Source organism: Peromyscus eremicus, chromosome 5 (genome assembly GCF_949786415.1).
Source record: "Peromyscus eremicus chromosome 5, PerEre_H2_v1, whole genome shotgun sequence".
Taxonomy (NCBI): Eukaryota; Metazoa; Chordata; class Mammalia; order Rodentia; family Cricetidae; genus Peromyscus; species Peromyscus eremicus.
In genome coordinates this window covers 83393148-83408674 of record NC_081420.1, presented here as the reverse complement: position 1 = coordinate 83408674, position 15527 = coordinate 83393148, and the positions used below count along the sequence as shown (strand labels likewise).

General features: G+C 52.3%; 2 protein-coding genes across 4 annotated transcripts in view; one reads left to right on the top strand and one right to left on the bottom strand.

Moving 5' to 3' along the window:
- The window catches only part of Cog2 (component of oligomeric golgi complex 2), a 30203-nt gene extending 29405 nt beyond the window's left edge, over positions 1–798 (top strand). For both annotated transcript variants that reach the window (XM_059263828.1, XM_059263830.1), the window contains one exon: positions 196–798. In XM_059263828.1, coding sequence (XP_059119811.1) covers positions 196–297 — 102 coding nt within the window. In that variant the 3' untranslated portion in view covers positions 298–798. The remainder of the gene's footprint in view (positions 1–195) is intronic.
- Positions 799–3749: 2951 nt separating this feature from the next.
- Positions 3750–14547, bottom strand: Agt (angiotensinogen). Of its 2 annotated transcripts, none has more exons than XM_059263826.1 (5): positions 14420–14547; positions 8389–9245; positions 6417–6684; positions 4967–5111; positions 3750–4322 (listed from the first exon to the last, which is right to left on the bottom strand). In XM_059263826.1, the coding sequence occupies exons 2-5, from the start codon at positions 9218–9220 to the stop codon at positions 4131–4133; spliced, it is 1437 nt and encodes a 478-aa protein (XP_059119809.1). In that variant the 5' UTR covers positions 9221–9245; positions 14420–14547; the 3' UTR covers positions 3750–4130. The 2 variants fall into 2 exon arrangements, with proteins under 2 accessions (XP_059119809.1, XP_059119810.1); XM_059263827.1 differs by lacking the exon at positions 14420–14547 and adding an exon at positions 14200–14328.
- Positions 14548–15527: the final 980 nt, after the last annotated feature.

Here is a 15527-nt window from a genome sequence, read left to right as displayed (position 1 = left end):
AGCATTTGACCCAAAACATGCAGTTTTGCAATAAATCAGTCCTTGGCTGTAGCAGAAGACTTTTTCCTCCTTCCTTTGGGAACTCTTTCTACCTTAATGAGGGCAGGGTAAATGAAGTTGTCCTGATTTTAATGGGGGCCTCTTTCCCCACTCAGATCTCCTCACAGTGACAATTCATTCTCATGGCCTTTGCAGATACAAAAGATGGGCTTGCAGACCAGTGACATCAAGAGCTTCCCAGCCCTCGCAGAGCTTGTCCTTGCTGCCAGGGACCAAGCAACTGCAGAACAGCCCTAGGCATCCTGGTAGGACCTGGAGTGGGGAAGAAAGCGACCCTTGTCCTCTGAGTCACCCAGCAACAGCCTGTACCCCTGCCCAGTGAAGTGGGCCATCTTTCACCCAGAAAGAACCAGAAGCCTTTCCATTGTGTGGAAGATAGTTTTTATGACATTTGAAGCTTTTTACTATAGTTTACTGAACAAATTGTTTTATTTTTATTGTCGATCTTCGTGTAGACAAGCTGATTTCTACAGTATTGTTAAATATACAGGTGTGGCTAGTGGGCTGACTGGACCTGCAGAGGAAGCCCTAGGCATCATGGCACCAATACAGTATAGAAACGCTGTCTCTAACCTGGGAGATACTGTCAGTCCTGGACCTCCTCAGAGGCTACAGGGTGGCCATCCCATCTTGGCACTTAAGAATAGCACATCTAATCTTGCCACCCCACTTCTCTGTCAGGAGCCAGAGCCGACAGCAAAGATTCCTTTCCTAAATAAAAGAAGTATCTGCTGCAAATGTGTAAGTTATGAATTCAGTCCAAGTAGCTCTCATCATACATACCTTCAGCGATATGATTCCCTTTGACACAGATAGAAGGGTCCTATCTGTGTAGATAGATCTCCTAGCACAGAATTCTGTCCCACACAGGCTAGTCAGCGCTGTCTGCTTGGCGGCTGCTACAGGTGCATGGAATGGGCTTCTACCAAGGAGCTGTGCTGTCACGAGATAGTCACTAGAGGTCATAGCTACACTTTGAACTCATATGCTTCCATACCCAAGGACCCCTGCCTATCAGTGTCCCCTGATGGCTGTCCCTTGATCCCAGAAAGGAGAGAGCACAATCCCCAGCCCAACTCCAGTATTGCTATTCCATTCTACAGATAGGTAACACAAACCTGTCATTGAGATGACTGACAGGTGGGATTTAAAGGCAGAATAAATGGCTCCAAACTCACACTGCCAGTCTGAGGTTCTTAGTGGGCCTTGAGGCCGAATCTCTTACCCTATTGGCTCTGACTCCGGGCCATTGCATTCCAGCCTCCCTGTTATGTTTCTGCATTCGAGAGCAGGACATTCAGGCCAAAGCTAACGGTTTCAGACTTACATCTGGCTCCCCCAAAACAGCTCTCTTGTTATTTTTCCTTAGTTTCCCTGTTGAGATTCAGTTTTATTCAGCTGGGTTTCAAGTTAAGAGTAATACATTTTTCCAACTTCAACATTTACACTAAAAATCCATTCCCAGTGCACTTTACTGCTTTCAGGTATAAAAAGAGGACTACAAGGAGGAGGCCTGTCCGTCATTCAGGGACCCACCCACAGCCCACCATCTCCCTCCCGTGCAATCAAAGAGCATGCATTCTTTTCTCAAGCTGTCTTCAGTGACCACAGATACGGTAGTTGAATCAAAGAAATGATTCTGTTCTGGAGGCAGAAGTTCAAAATCTGTGTTGCTCCCTCCCTCTGAGGGCCTGTGGCTCAAGCTGTCCCGTTGGGAGGATCCTATGCTGTATATACCATATTCTAGCCCACGGAGCGCTGAGGGTGGAGTTGGAGTCAGCCGGCAAAGCTCCTGCCGAGGACTACAGGTCTCTGAGCAGCAGGACTTCCGCTGGCTCCTACTTGGCCTTGTAGCTTGTCCCAAGGCAGAGCTCAGTTGTGCCGTGTCCTGCCAGGCACTGACACCAGGTCAACTAGCAGGATGGCACAGGCCAAGCTCAGGCTCCTCTGCTAAAGCAAACACGTGTGGAGTGTCATCTGTGCCAGCCCAGGGTCCTGGTGTGGTGGACTAACAAGGAGTGGAGGTGGCGGCATGTTGGGACCCCAATCACAGAGCAAGTAGGTATGGGATAGCCTGAACCTCTGAGGCAGCCTGCATGGCCCTGGCACCTCTCAGCCTTATGCCAGCCTAGTCAGGGGTTCCCATGACAGGGAGTGGAGGACAACTAGATCTACTCTTGAAGAGTCTGGGCAGCTGTAGGGGAGGGTGGCCTTCAAGGACTTAGTCTTCTCTCCATAAGGGACGAGTGTCAGCCTGGATATCAGTTCACCTCTGTTGTCTCCCATCAACTCCTGCGATGCTTCATCTTGTCAGCCTGATTGAATTTTTTTTTTCTTTTCTTTTTTTTTTTTTTTTTTTTTTGGTTTTTCGAGATAGGGTTTTTCTGTGTAGCTTTGCGCCTTTCCTGGAACTCACTCTGTAGCCCAAGCTGGCCTGAACTCACAGAGATCCGCCTGCCTCTGCCTCCGAGTGCTGGGATTAAAGGCATGCACCGCCACCGCCCAGCCTGATTGAATTTAGAATCATCCAAGAAACAAAACTCTGGGCATGCCTGTGAGGGAGTTCCTGGGCTGGGTTAATAGATGTGGGAAGACCCACCCTAAAAGTGAACTGCAGCATCCCATGGGCCAAGAAAGTGAAGTGAGCCCCAGATTCAGTCCCCGTGTGTCCTAACAGGAAGGGAGCAGCCGAATTGTGCTCCTGCTGCACTCTCCCCAGCACTCAAACATGAGCTGAAACAAACCCTTCAGTTGCTTTTGTCTGGTGTTTTATCACAGTAGTGAGAAGTTGACTCCACCTCCCTCCGGGAACAGGGCCTTTTAGAATGAGAGTTCATCTGTTCACCTTAGCATTTCCTGTTTGCACACGGGCCAGGGAGGATAAGGAACTGGCTGCCGGTCACATCATGGTACCTAGGTCCCTCCCCATCTGCCTGGCACAAGCAGTGGATGGCCTGATTGGGTTGACCACACCCGCCTTGTAAAACAGACAAGCTGCCATCGTGGTATTGGAAGCTGGATAGGAGTATTCAGGAGGGAACAGGACTAGGGTGAGGAAAGCTGAGACTCAAGGGGCATGGCAGCTCTTCTTTCAGGACGCTGTAGTCCCAACTCCCAGGACCCAAGTCCTGTCTAAGAGGTTAGGCTAGGCTCATGCAGAGTCAAAAACTCCAGCTTAGGCCAGAGAGGCCATTCCATGTGCTAACACAGAGTGTATCCACTGTATGCACCATGGGTTCTACTGCTGGCCTTTTCCTGTGACTAACATGCTACATTGTTCACCTGGTTTCCTGTTTGTTCAGGGAAGAGGCAGCCTGCTATACGCAAACACACATACACACAAGTTGTGGGTATAATCTCAAGGAGACAGAGAAGCAAGTAGCAACCCTGTGTCTTTGGGGTAAAGGATGTAGGATGTACCCTCTGCCCAGGTCCTCTCTCAGTGCAACTTGGGGACAGGGCTCTCCTTCCTGTTACACATTGGCCTCTCTGCCAAGAGCTTCAGGAACTTTTGTTTGCTCAACCTGTCAGCTAAACTAACCATGTCTGTTTCTCAGCAAAGGGATACGGTGTTACACTGGTATGAATTCAGTGTTTCAAAATGTGCCGTGGGTAAGAAAATGTAGGGTGGTGTAGGGACTCTGAAGGTCATGGTCTCACACTGGGTGAGCTAAATACAAGCCCAAAGCAAGGGGACAATGTGTATTTTAATGTTAAAACCCAAGTTTTGTTCTTGAATAAAAAGGGAATGCTTTTTGGTTTCACAGTTGTTTGGTCCAAATTCTTTCCAGAATGGTAGTCCTGTGCAGAGCAGTGGTCTGTGCTGTGTACCAGCTCCTGGCTCTTACCTGGTCTCTGAACAAACCCACAGCCCAGGAGGCCAGCTCTGGTGCTCACTGTTTATTCTCAGGCAGCGCATAGTCTCCATGGAGATGGCCGCTGCCTTGCTAGAAGAAGTGATGGAAAGCCAGGGGTGGCAGCACTGATTTTTGCCCAGCATAGCTCTCTGAAGCTAGCCTTGTTTCCATAGCTGCACATGAGGCCTTGATGGGCCCCTATGGCACCAGGTCTCACAGCACACTCTGAGGGTTACCCACTCTGCCCAGAAAGTGCAGGGCACCTGAGTCCTGCTCGTAGATGGCGAACAGGAACGGGCTGCTCAGGGTCACATCCAGTGCCTCAGGTGAGCCAGGCTGCTGGGCAGACTCCGTTGGCTGCTCTTCCTCACTCGCTTTGAGTTCAAAGAGAATGCTGTTGAGAACCTGCAAAGCAGAGACATCTCTCCTTCAGAAGGACTTGCAGGCTAGAGACTGCTGGACTGCCCTGAGGGAGGACACTGTCCAGCCTGCCAGGAGGAAGTGTGGACACACCAGTCCTCTAAGCGGGCACTGAGCATCAGCACCAAGCTCCCATGGAGGCTCCTGCTCAGCATGCCCCATGTCCACATCTCATCTCCACTGCCATCTTGACGTTGCTCTCCAATTTTGGACAAATGGCACAATGGGATCATGTCTTCTACAGTAATCCCTCTTTGTTTCCCGGCTTCTAGCACAATGCCGATAGTATCCAGACACATCCTCTGTTTTACGTAGTTCTCTGTCTACTGCTGAGCTGCTCCCCACAGGAACTACAGATCAGGGCATTGGGGTCATTCTTCCCATCCTAATCTACTACAGCTTCTTGGAGGATGCAAGGCTGGACTGAGCAGGGACAGAGACAGACCTGGAGCTAGAGGCAGCAGGAGAGCTGAGTGGGAGACTGCTGTTCTGCATGTTACTGGGATGCCAGAGAGTGCTGGCAATGCCTACCAGCCCTGTGCTTCCTTCCTGCCCTGCTGGCCTTGTCCACAGCTTCCTCCATATCGCATCCACCCTCCCTCCCCGGGCACAGCCGGGGCAGCACTCACCTTTCCCACTCTGGGGTTGGGGTCGCTGATCTTGCCCAGATTTGCCTCAGCACCCAAAAGGGTGGACAGCTTGGCCTGAGCCAGCAGGTCCTGTAGGTTGTAGGATCCTTGGATTTCCAGCTGGGGTAGGGTCAGGCGGATGGTTCTGTGGAGATAATGCTGTTAGGGGGCTGGGGAGCTCCCACCCACTTAGGAAGGAGGAGGTCCTGAGCCCTCACCCAGTCAGTGTTGTGTAGCTGTGTCCTGAGATGGGACAGTCCCTTCTGGAAAGAGGTGCATAAGCCTCAGAAAGCCCCTCCCCAGTGTTGTGTAAACAGGAAACAATTGCTGGGGAGAGGAGACTGGTAGAGCTGCCTCCAGGCTGTGCAGGGGGCCCCAGGGATGCAGCTTTCATGAGTGGTCACCCATGCTGTGGTGGGCTCTTGGTGATACACTCACACTCATGAAAATAAACCCAATAAATGCCCTGACTGACCAAATTCGACTTGGAGGGAATTGGTTCTTTGGTCTGTAGTCAATGCCCCATCTGGGGTGAAGAGATGTTTGCTTGTGTCTCCCCAGGAAGGGTCACCCAATCCAGGACATCCTCACCCCAAGGAAATTCTCAGAAACAAACAACAAAAACCTCCCCGTGGCCTGAAACAGGAGGGTCTGGAACAGCTCCTGCGGAGAGCTTGCTGATGGTGGGCAGCTGTCTGCCCTCTGTTCTCACCCTAGCCACATAGCTGAGGCAGGGGAATTACCACAAATTCTAGACCCTCTCTAAAAACCAAAATACTAATAAGATAATGGCCCCTGGGCTGGCTAGTTTTGTGTCACCCTGGCACAAGCTGTAGTCTTCTGAGAGGAGGGGAACCCAATTGAGAAAATGCTTCCCTGATATTAGGCTGTAGGCATGCAAACCTGTAAAGCATTTTCTTAATCAATGTTTGATGTGCAAGGGCCCAGCCCACTGTGGGTGGGGCCACCCCCCCTCCCCCCCCCCCCCCCCCCCGGGGCTGGTGGTCCTGTGCTCTAGAAAAAAGCAGCCTGAGCAAGCCATGAGGAGAGGAAGCGTGTAAGCAGCACCCCCCAGGGCCTGTGCATCAGCTCCTGCCTCTAGGCTCCTGCCCAGCTGGAGCTTCGGCCTTGGCTTCCCTCAGTGGACTGTGATTCAGGATATGTAAATCAAATAAACCCTGCCCTCACCAAGTTGCCTCTGGTCCTCGGGTTTCATCACAACAGTAGTAAGCCTAAGACAGCCCCGGTTGCCTCCCTGTGGAGGGAGTATCTGTAGAGTCACAGATAACGAGCCATATCCACAGCTACACTGCTCATGACAGAAGGATGGGGGGAGTGGGCAACAACAGGACACACTGTGTGTGTGGACAGACACGGATAGACTGACATGTGAGCATGCAATGGATGCCATTCATTCAACTCTACTTTCCAAGGATCCCACACTTCCTACCGAGGAGGCGGGTTCTTTATCCAAGTCATGAAGTCATGCTGGAAGATGAGGGCCTCCACCCTGTCTAGGTCTGAGGCGCAGTGGGGCTGGATCAGCAACAGGGTGGCACTCTCACCCAGGGGCACGCGCGTCATCGAGAAGTTGTTCTGGGAGTCGCTCCAGTGCTGGAAGGCACCAGTGCCCGAGAGCATGGGGACGGACACTGAGGTGCTGTTGTCCACCCAGAACTCCTGGGGTCCAGCCAGCTGGGAGAAGCCTTTCATCTTCCCTGAAAGCCACAGAGACCAGGAGGAAGGCTCAGTGGGGGTGGGATGGGAGAGCTAGGGAGGGACTCTCCCGCCCCTGCTCCTGCCTGCCTCACTTAGTTGCCCTGCCATGAAGCTGCACTGGCGTGGCCTGGAGACTTCACCCTCAGGTGCTCTCTGACACTCTTTTGCAAATCCCAGCCACTGGAGCTCCCCCACAGACTCTGACAGAAGCAGAAAATACAGCAGCAGCGCATGCGGTGAGGAGTCTGATTTCTCACACCTGTCACCTGCAGGGACTACTCAGTCTGCTCCTGCCTGACCAGGCAGATGCAACCCAGATCCATTCTGTTTGCCAACTCACTTTTTACAAACTCAGAGGTCGTAGTCTAAGGAGACGGCTCCACGGATAAACTCCTTGCTCTACAAGCATCATAACCTGTGCCTTGAGCCCCAAAGCCCTGTGATAGCCGGGAAAGGCACTGCAGGTCTATAATGCCAGCCCTGGGGATGCAGAGACGTGAGGACCCCTGGAGCTCACTGGCCAGTCTAGCTGAAACGGCAAGGCCCAGGTTTGGTAAGACACTGTCTCAAAAACTAAGCCATGGCTGACACCTTTGCCCTTTAGAAGCGTTCCTTTCTCAATGGCAGTCTTCCCAGGTTTCCTCACACGGACTGTGGCTCAGCTGGAGGGTCTTTTGCAGTTTACAGAGTTTGGCCACCCTTCAGCAGCCTCAGGGCTGCCTCTTTCCTCTAACGCTCTGACCTCTTCCTTTCTCAGTCTCAAAGGCAGGCAGGCCAAGGTCTTTCCCCATGTGAGTTTATAGACTGCAAATGTAAATCACAGTGGCCGAGGCATCAGGTGCACTGAGCCCTCCACCTCCACTCCAGGCTGGCATGTCTTCCTGCAGGCTCCCATCGGTCTGCCCCTCCCCCAGTAGCCACCAATTGAAGATCTGGCCCCCTTGCACATGTCCCCAGGACACTGTACTTGGACCATTGCATGCCTCTGGATGGCACTTCCCACACACACACACCCGCAGTGCTGTCACAGGCTACAAGGCTGACATCCTATGAATAAAACTGTCCTGATCAGCCCACTGGAGAAGAAGCACTCCCCACAGAATGTTCGGTCTCTGAGCCCAGCCCAGCCCTCCGCCCTTACCCCCTCCCTGATCTCCTGAGGCTTTGCAAGGATGCTTGCCCGTGGCCCTCGCCAGCCTGTTACCACTCACTCCCTTCCACCTCACAGTTAGCACTGTTCCCTGTAGTGATGTCTCAGACATTTGTCCCTGGGGTCTCCATACTTGCTGATGTTAAATAAGAAACCTGGGGGGCGGGGGTCAGAATCTCCTGCCCCTCTGAGACGCCTGTCCAGTCTTACAAGTAGTAAGAGTTGGTAGAATGAATAAACAACTTCCCAGACAGGGATATATGGGTGATTCCCTATGTGAGCGAGTAAGCTGGGTGTTCCTGCCCGGGCCAGTCACTCTAGTCCCAGGCTTCTCAAGACACAGGCGCATGACCCAGCACAGAAGGCCTGTGGGGTAGGGAGGTGGGGCTGTGCCATCTTAAGCCAGGTTTGCTTCCTGCGGCTCCAGGGCTTTGCCAGCAACACAGAGGCCACCCGAACCCATCTCACACATGGGCCATGGGGATGCCATGGAAACTCAGGCGCCACCTCGGGTACAAGCCGGGGCCAGGGCTGACCCAAGGGTTTGCCTTACCTTGGAAGTGAACGTAGGTGTTGAAAAGCAGGGTGCTGTCTGTGTTGACCCCCTCCAGGGGCAAGTTCATCTTCCACCCTGTCACAGCCTTTATGAACCTGTTGATTTTCTCAGTGGCAAGACCTGGGTTGGTGGAGAAGTCCAGAGAGCGTGGGAAGACGGCAGGGGCGAAGGGGGCCAGGCCCTGAACAAATGGTTGCTTCAGGCGGAGGCCTGGGGCTGTGAAGAGGCCCACGACAGTGGACTGCAGCAGATGTGCCTGGCTGTTAGTCCCACCCGGGGTGACCAGCAGGCCCTGAATGGCCTGCAGGGCAGCGAGGACCTTGTGCCCATCCAGCCGGGAGGTACAGTCTCTATCCTTCACAGGAACACCCAGCAGCGCCTGCAGCTGGCTGGCCGTGGGGTCCAAAGACCCAAGGTAGAAAGAGACCAGGGTGCCAAAGAGAGCTGGAGGGGAGAGGATGGCTCCACTAGCCACACCTCCTGCCTCACTCAGCATCTTGTACATGCGGAAGCCCATGAAATTGGCTATCATTGCCACCTGGGAGACCCGCTGCCGATCCTCGGACCCTAGTTTCTCAGTGGCCAGCACAAGCTGGTCATGCAGGGTCTTCTCATCCACAGGGGAGGTCTTGGCCTGAATGGGCACAGGCGCAAATGTCGGCTCTGGGGGTGTCTCTGCGTTGGGGTTCTCCAGCTGGGCACAGCTGCTCTTGCTGTAGAAGAGCAGGTGGAAGGGGTGGATGTATACCCGGTCCCCAGCTGCCAGGCTGACCCAGGCCAGGATGCAGAAGACGATGGCCTTCAGGCCCATCTCGGTGGGAATCATCATTGATCTGAGCTCGCTTCTGTGTGTCCTAGAATGACATTATGTGAGGGTGGCAAGCGGTTATTTGGTGCCCTGAAGCCAAACTTTTAGTTGTTCTGGTATTCCCAGTGACCGCATGTAATGCCCATTCTATGGGTAAATGGCCATGTGCTGTTTCTGTTCACAGGGCTACTGGCTCTGGGAGTAGTTGCCTCCTCATCCCCATTTCAGACCCAATTGTGTTTGTATCACTTATTTCTGCCGGGTGTTTCGAGAGCATGATCTCATGATGTTTTGCCATCTGTCTGCTGGCTTCTACCCACCACTTGCTGTTCATTTTTACTTTTGTTTGCTGTATACTTAATAACTCACTCCCTCAAAACCAAAAGCATGCCTATCATAGATGGCCCAGGAGAACCCACCCACAGCTGGGGTCAGGGAGACGAAGGAATGTCATCACAGATCCATGGAAAACTCGGGATGATCCACGTAGAAAACACACTGTCACCTGCTGAGTTGCTCCCCAGATTTACATGTTAACATTCCCACCTCCAGGAGGTATAGGATCCAGGGCCTCTGTGTGTTAGCTAAGTGCTGTACCATTTTATTTCATCTCCAGGGTTTCATGTAATCCCGGTTGGTCTTGAACTCACTATGTATATAGATTAGGATGACTCTGAAGTTCTGATCCTCCTGCCTCCACCCCCAAAGTGCTTGCATTCCAGGCATACCCCACCACTCCTAGTTTATAAGAGGGCTAGGGAGCCACGCCAGGCTCTCATGCATGCTAGAAAAGCATTCTACCAAAGGAGCTACATCTCTAGCCCTCTTTTGACCTTTCTTAAGTTGCCCTGGCTAACTTTGAAATCACTCAATATTCTGGGCAGACTTGAACTTCTGATCTTCCTGCTTCAGCCTCCCTAGTAGCTGGGATTATAGGCCTGCTCCACCACACTCATCAGAATGTGACTATATTTAGAGACGGGGCCTTTAAAGACACGACCAAGGTAAAGTGAGGTCCTCACAATAGGCCCTGATGTAAACTGACTGATGTTCCTATACGAAGAAGGCATCTAGGGACAGGGGTGTAGATCAGTTGGTGAGGTACTTCTATTGCGAGCTTGAGGACCTGAGTTGGATCCCCAGAACCCATGTAAAAATACGAGGTGTGGTGACATATGCGTGTAATCTCACACTCAGGCGGTGGAGACAGGTAGATTCCTGGGGTTTGGTGGAGGTAGGTGTTCCCTGGGGCTCTCTGGCTAATCAGTCTAGCCTAATAGGCGAGCTCTAAACCAATGAGAGACCGTATCTCAAAAGAGGTGGACACCATTCTGAGATGACACCCAAGGTTGTCATCCAGCCTCTATATACATGTGAGCACACTAGCGCACACACACACACACACACACACACACGAATGCACACATGCACGCACGCACGCACAAGGACGTCAGGATACAGGAACACAGGTAACTATGATAGACACAGAGAGAGGCGTGAACCTGCAAGCCAATGACAGAGGCCTCAGGAGGACTCAACTCTGACCTCTGACCATGACTTGGCCTTGGGCTTCTGGAGTTCCTTTTGTTATCATACTAGGCTGTGGCGCAGTCCTGGTAAAAACAGACATTCAGGTGACAATGACTATGAGTTTATCCCTGAGAACTACATGTGGACAGCCAGCTATCTTTGGGGAGCCCTCGCACCCACATGGGTGTGCCCTAAAATTGGCTTAAGTGTCCATAGGTCCTAGCATGTAGCCAGAATTAGGTGCCAAAGCCTTGCCCAAGCCCAGGTCTGCCTTTCACACCGGTCACGTGCTCCAGGCAGGCTGGACCGGCACTGACCAAAGAAGATCCAGAATTAGCCTGCCTGCCCAGCCTGCTCACCCAGGGTTGGCCTCAGTGGTCTATGGTAGGCCAGACATTGATTTGTCAACTGCCCAGATGGCTGTGAGGCACAGACAGTGCCTGGGGCCCTGCCCAGCCATGGGCCAGGGGGTGGGGGCACCCAGTGAGCTGGATACCCTTTTCCCTTGAACCTTGGTCCTGCTCTAGCCTCAGCTGTCACACACAGTACCTAGAGTTAGCCTGGGCTCCCAGAGGGAGGTTCCTGAGCTGACTCTGTAAAATCTACAACTTTCTTCTCTGATCCTTGGGAGTGAATTCTATCCATCGTTCAGTTCCGACCATGTAAACCACGTGTGCTTGTTTCTATAGACGGAACCATCCTGCCACGTGACTTTCCACCTCTTACCTCACTTGTCAGTGGCCACCGCTGCTGGGCCTTGGTGCCTCAGCCCTGACTGGAGGTCACCTTGAAGCCTTCATTTGCCCTACTTCGCCTTCACACATACAGTCTTCCACTTTCCATCTTCCACGATGCTCAACAAACCACCCCCAAGGTCCCTATGTGAAAATCTTAATGCACAGCATAATTCTGTTGAAGGTGCTGTAGACATTTAGGGTGTAGGGCCTACCGGGAGGGTCTGAGGTCAGCGGGGGTGTGCCCTTAAGAGGGGTTGCAGGACCTCTGTATATGCTTTTCCCTCTTTCTTGCTTTTTCTTCCTTGCTGTGTGAGGAGTAGCTTGTTTGGCCAAAGGCTCCTGCCGTTGCTACCTGACACCCCCAGCAGGTCCAGAGCAATGGGTTGTCTGAACCTGGCCTGTAACTCCAGCACCATGAGCCAAAACAAACCTTTCCATTCTCAAGTTAGTATTCTCAGAACTCCACTATGATGTTGCAAAGCTACGAGGTCACCCTAGCCTCCCACACTTGGGTCGTGGCACCTGCCTGGGCTGCACATAATAATCTTCCACAGACAGGCAAGGTGCTCTGTTCGAGTCATCCTGCTGGTCAGAGGACCTTTGGCTTCTGACCCTCCAGTCCCTCCTCCTCCTGGCACACACATCTGGTTCCACCCACCATTCTCGTGGAAAGTCTTGTGGTTTGGAAAAGCAGAGTGGAAAACTCTACCTGTGCCCACTAGCCCTTCCTATGCAGAGACGTGACTGTGCCCATCCGGCTATCATAAACCAAGGCACAATAGAGTCGGGACCTGCCTCAGGTGCCCATGTGGTAGGATGGGCCATGTGGGTAGATGCAGTCCTTGTGATATTGCTGTTCCTGTGAATGGGTGCTGTGTCATGGCCGCTGTCCCAGGAAGCACGTCACTGCTGTTCTCAGGCAAAGCTGGCTGTTTGCTCTCAGCTATAACCTGCTGCCATTCAAGTTCATTCTAAGTCAGGTTGCATCAGGTCCTGAGAACAGAGGAGTTCTAGACCCTTTTCTATTCCCTCCCAGTCAGTCACCTCTCTGTGTCCCTGTCCTGTGGCTTCTCAGGGCTATGCTTCCTGTTCTGTCCTTGACAGGGTGTGTTTTCAGTGCTGTTTAATGTCACCAGCTCATCTTCAGCACTCAACACCTGCCCCTGGCTCCCTAGACTCCTCCCTCACCTCCTCCTTACCTAGAGCCACCAGAAGCACCCTGTATCCTGCAGCTGTGTACTTACTATATACACCACTGTATACGCCACTGATCTGCCTTCCATGTGAACCTGAGTGCTGCTAGAGCTCTTTGGTCCACAGGTTAGCCCACCTTCCCAAGGTCGTCCTGGGACAGGGATCCTCAATAAGCAGCTGTCAGGTAGAGTCCCTAATGCCATTTTGTAGAGGAACAGACAAGTCTGGTGACCTGCACCAGGTCACAAACAGGACTCAGACATGACCCTTGATTCCATGAGTGGCATTTAGGTACAATGTGCATTGCCTTGCAAAAAAAAATAATAATAATAAGGAAATGACAAGGCTAGAGAGGTGTTCAGCAAGTAAGAGCACTTTGTTGCATAAATATGAAGATCTGAGTTCAAGTCCCCTCCCCCCCCCCCCCCCCCCGAACCCTTGTAAAAAAAAAAAAAAAAGGCAATCATGACCACATACACCTGTAACTCCAGGGCTATGGAGGATGGAGACAGGGTGATCTCTGGGGCTGCCAGCCTATCCCCAGCTTCAGCAAGGGACCCTGTCTCAAGGGAATAAGGAGGAGAGTAACAGTCAGGACACCCAATGTCCTCCTTTGGTCTGCATCTGTGTTCATGGGTTCCTGAACCCATCCCTCCCCCGCCCACCACATAAGCATTCATTTGCATATACATATACATATACATATTCATACACCCCACATGCATACATATACACATGTGCCACATGCACATAAATACATACATTGGGCTGGGTGTGGTGATGCACTCAGGATGCAGAGGCAGACAGAACTCTGAGTTCCAGGATAGCCAGAACTACAGAATAAGAACCTGTCTCAAAAAATAAAACAAAACACACATACGCTACACAGTACACACACACACACACACCCCACATAAATAAATGCACACCACACATACATACACATACATCACACACACATATATACACACAAATACACACACACCACATAAATACATGTACACCACACATACATACACATACATCACACATACATATATACACACAAATACACACACACACACACACACACACACATACATGCACCACACACTAAAAATAAAGGAGCTACCTTTTCACTTAGCCTGACATTATCAAAATATTTCCACATTACTGGGCCCTGCTAACATACCTAGCCTCAGAGAACCTTTGAGCCATAAGGAAGCCTGTTACAGAGGGCAAGTTGAGGCTCCACAGGACACAGTGAGGAGCCAGATGACACAGACGCCAGCAGTGAGCCTGGATAGCGACGCCACTTGAGAGGGCCATGGGACTTGCCCCTCCTTGCTGCTTGCAGCCTGAACAATAAAGTCTTGTTCTCCCCTCAAGCTGGACTGGGTCCCATGGACTTGGCCACCCCAGTGCTGATCCTGTGCAAATCCCTCTGCCTTTGAGAACCCAGCTGGGCTCACAGGAGGCAGAATGCCTCGCTATCCTGCCTGACTGAAGACAAGCTATTCCCAGTGAGCCCAAAGTGGTGAGCAACAGAGGACAGCCTACCTGGATATCTAGCCCTTCGGGAGAGGAGAAGCAGTCAGTGGTCATGTCTCCTGAAGCACCCGCTACCACAGACCTCTGGCTCCTCACTCCAGAATGAATGCCAGCCAGCCCTTTTCAGTGTCTCTGCCCAAGTCCTGCCTCCTCTTCCCACCCACAGCTCAGCGACTGCCCGGCAGGACCCCATGAAGGACCAGAAAGGGAACCAGAGGGCTCCACTTACCTTTAACTTCAGCCCAGACAAGCACGGCTATTCCCTGGTGAGCTGCACAGGCTTATTTATACTGGAGGGGTGGAGGTGGATCTATTCCCAGGCTACTCTGTACAGAGAGAGGCTGGGGGAGGACCCAGGTCGGGAGGCCATGGGAATCCAGGCTGAGCCAAGATGGACCAAGGCCAGGGCGATGTTCCTCTGGGCCCCTTCCAGGAAGCCCTGGTGACAGATGAGCGCCATGCAAAATGGGCTGGCGTTGAGTCCAGTTACACATTTACCCCAGTTCCCTGGAGTCGGGGCCATAGTCACAGGACTGGCTGGGTTGTGACAGCCTGAAGCCAGCCATACAGGCCTTGGGACTCAAGCCCCTCGTGATACACTTGTAAGCCTCTCAGGACCTGCCAGGAAGGGGCCTTCCTGCAGGGGAATGAGCCTCACGTCACCAGCTGCTCTCAGGATGTACAACCTTGAACAGCTGTAATTGCGTTAGTTGCCTGTTCTGCATAGGGCCTTCTAATGGGCTGTGGATGCAAACCACCGGTAGGAAGTACCTTCTAGAAACTTCTAGCACATCTGAGAAGGCTGGGAAATGCCAACTATAGTGCAGCCATATTGAAACAAAATGTTCTGGGCTTGCGGACAGGAGCTGCCTGTTTTGGAGGGTGGAGGTTTCGGAGTGCTGCTCTTGGCGAGTGTAGAGAATGGTTTTGAAGACGAGGTTTTAGAGGATGAGGCTGGTGGGATGCCAAGGAAGGGTGGGAGTGTGGGGACAGATGAGGACACGGTAGGCCCAGGGGGAAAAGGCCTGCCAGAGGTCCCTCCATGCAGACCACCGTAGATGGTGACAAGCTTGCATTGTCTCAACAACTCAGAACCTCAAGCTATCTCTTGGCCATGGCGTGGACACAGGCACAACCTACCTCCACCCAGATGAGGAATGGGAAATAGAAGTCGGAGAGGGAGGGTGAGCGGAGCAGTCCTTGGCTCAGAAGGAAACAGATGCACAATACAGGGATGGATAGGGTCTGAGCTGGGGGCTGGAGTGTGACCTTCACTAGATATGGAGGTAAAGTAACTACAAGATCTCAGTTGCAGACCACCTGCCATGAATGGCTGC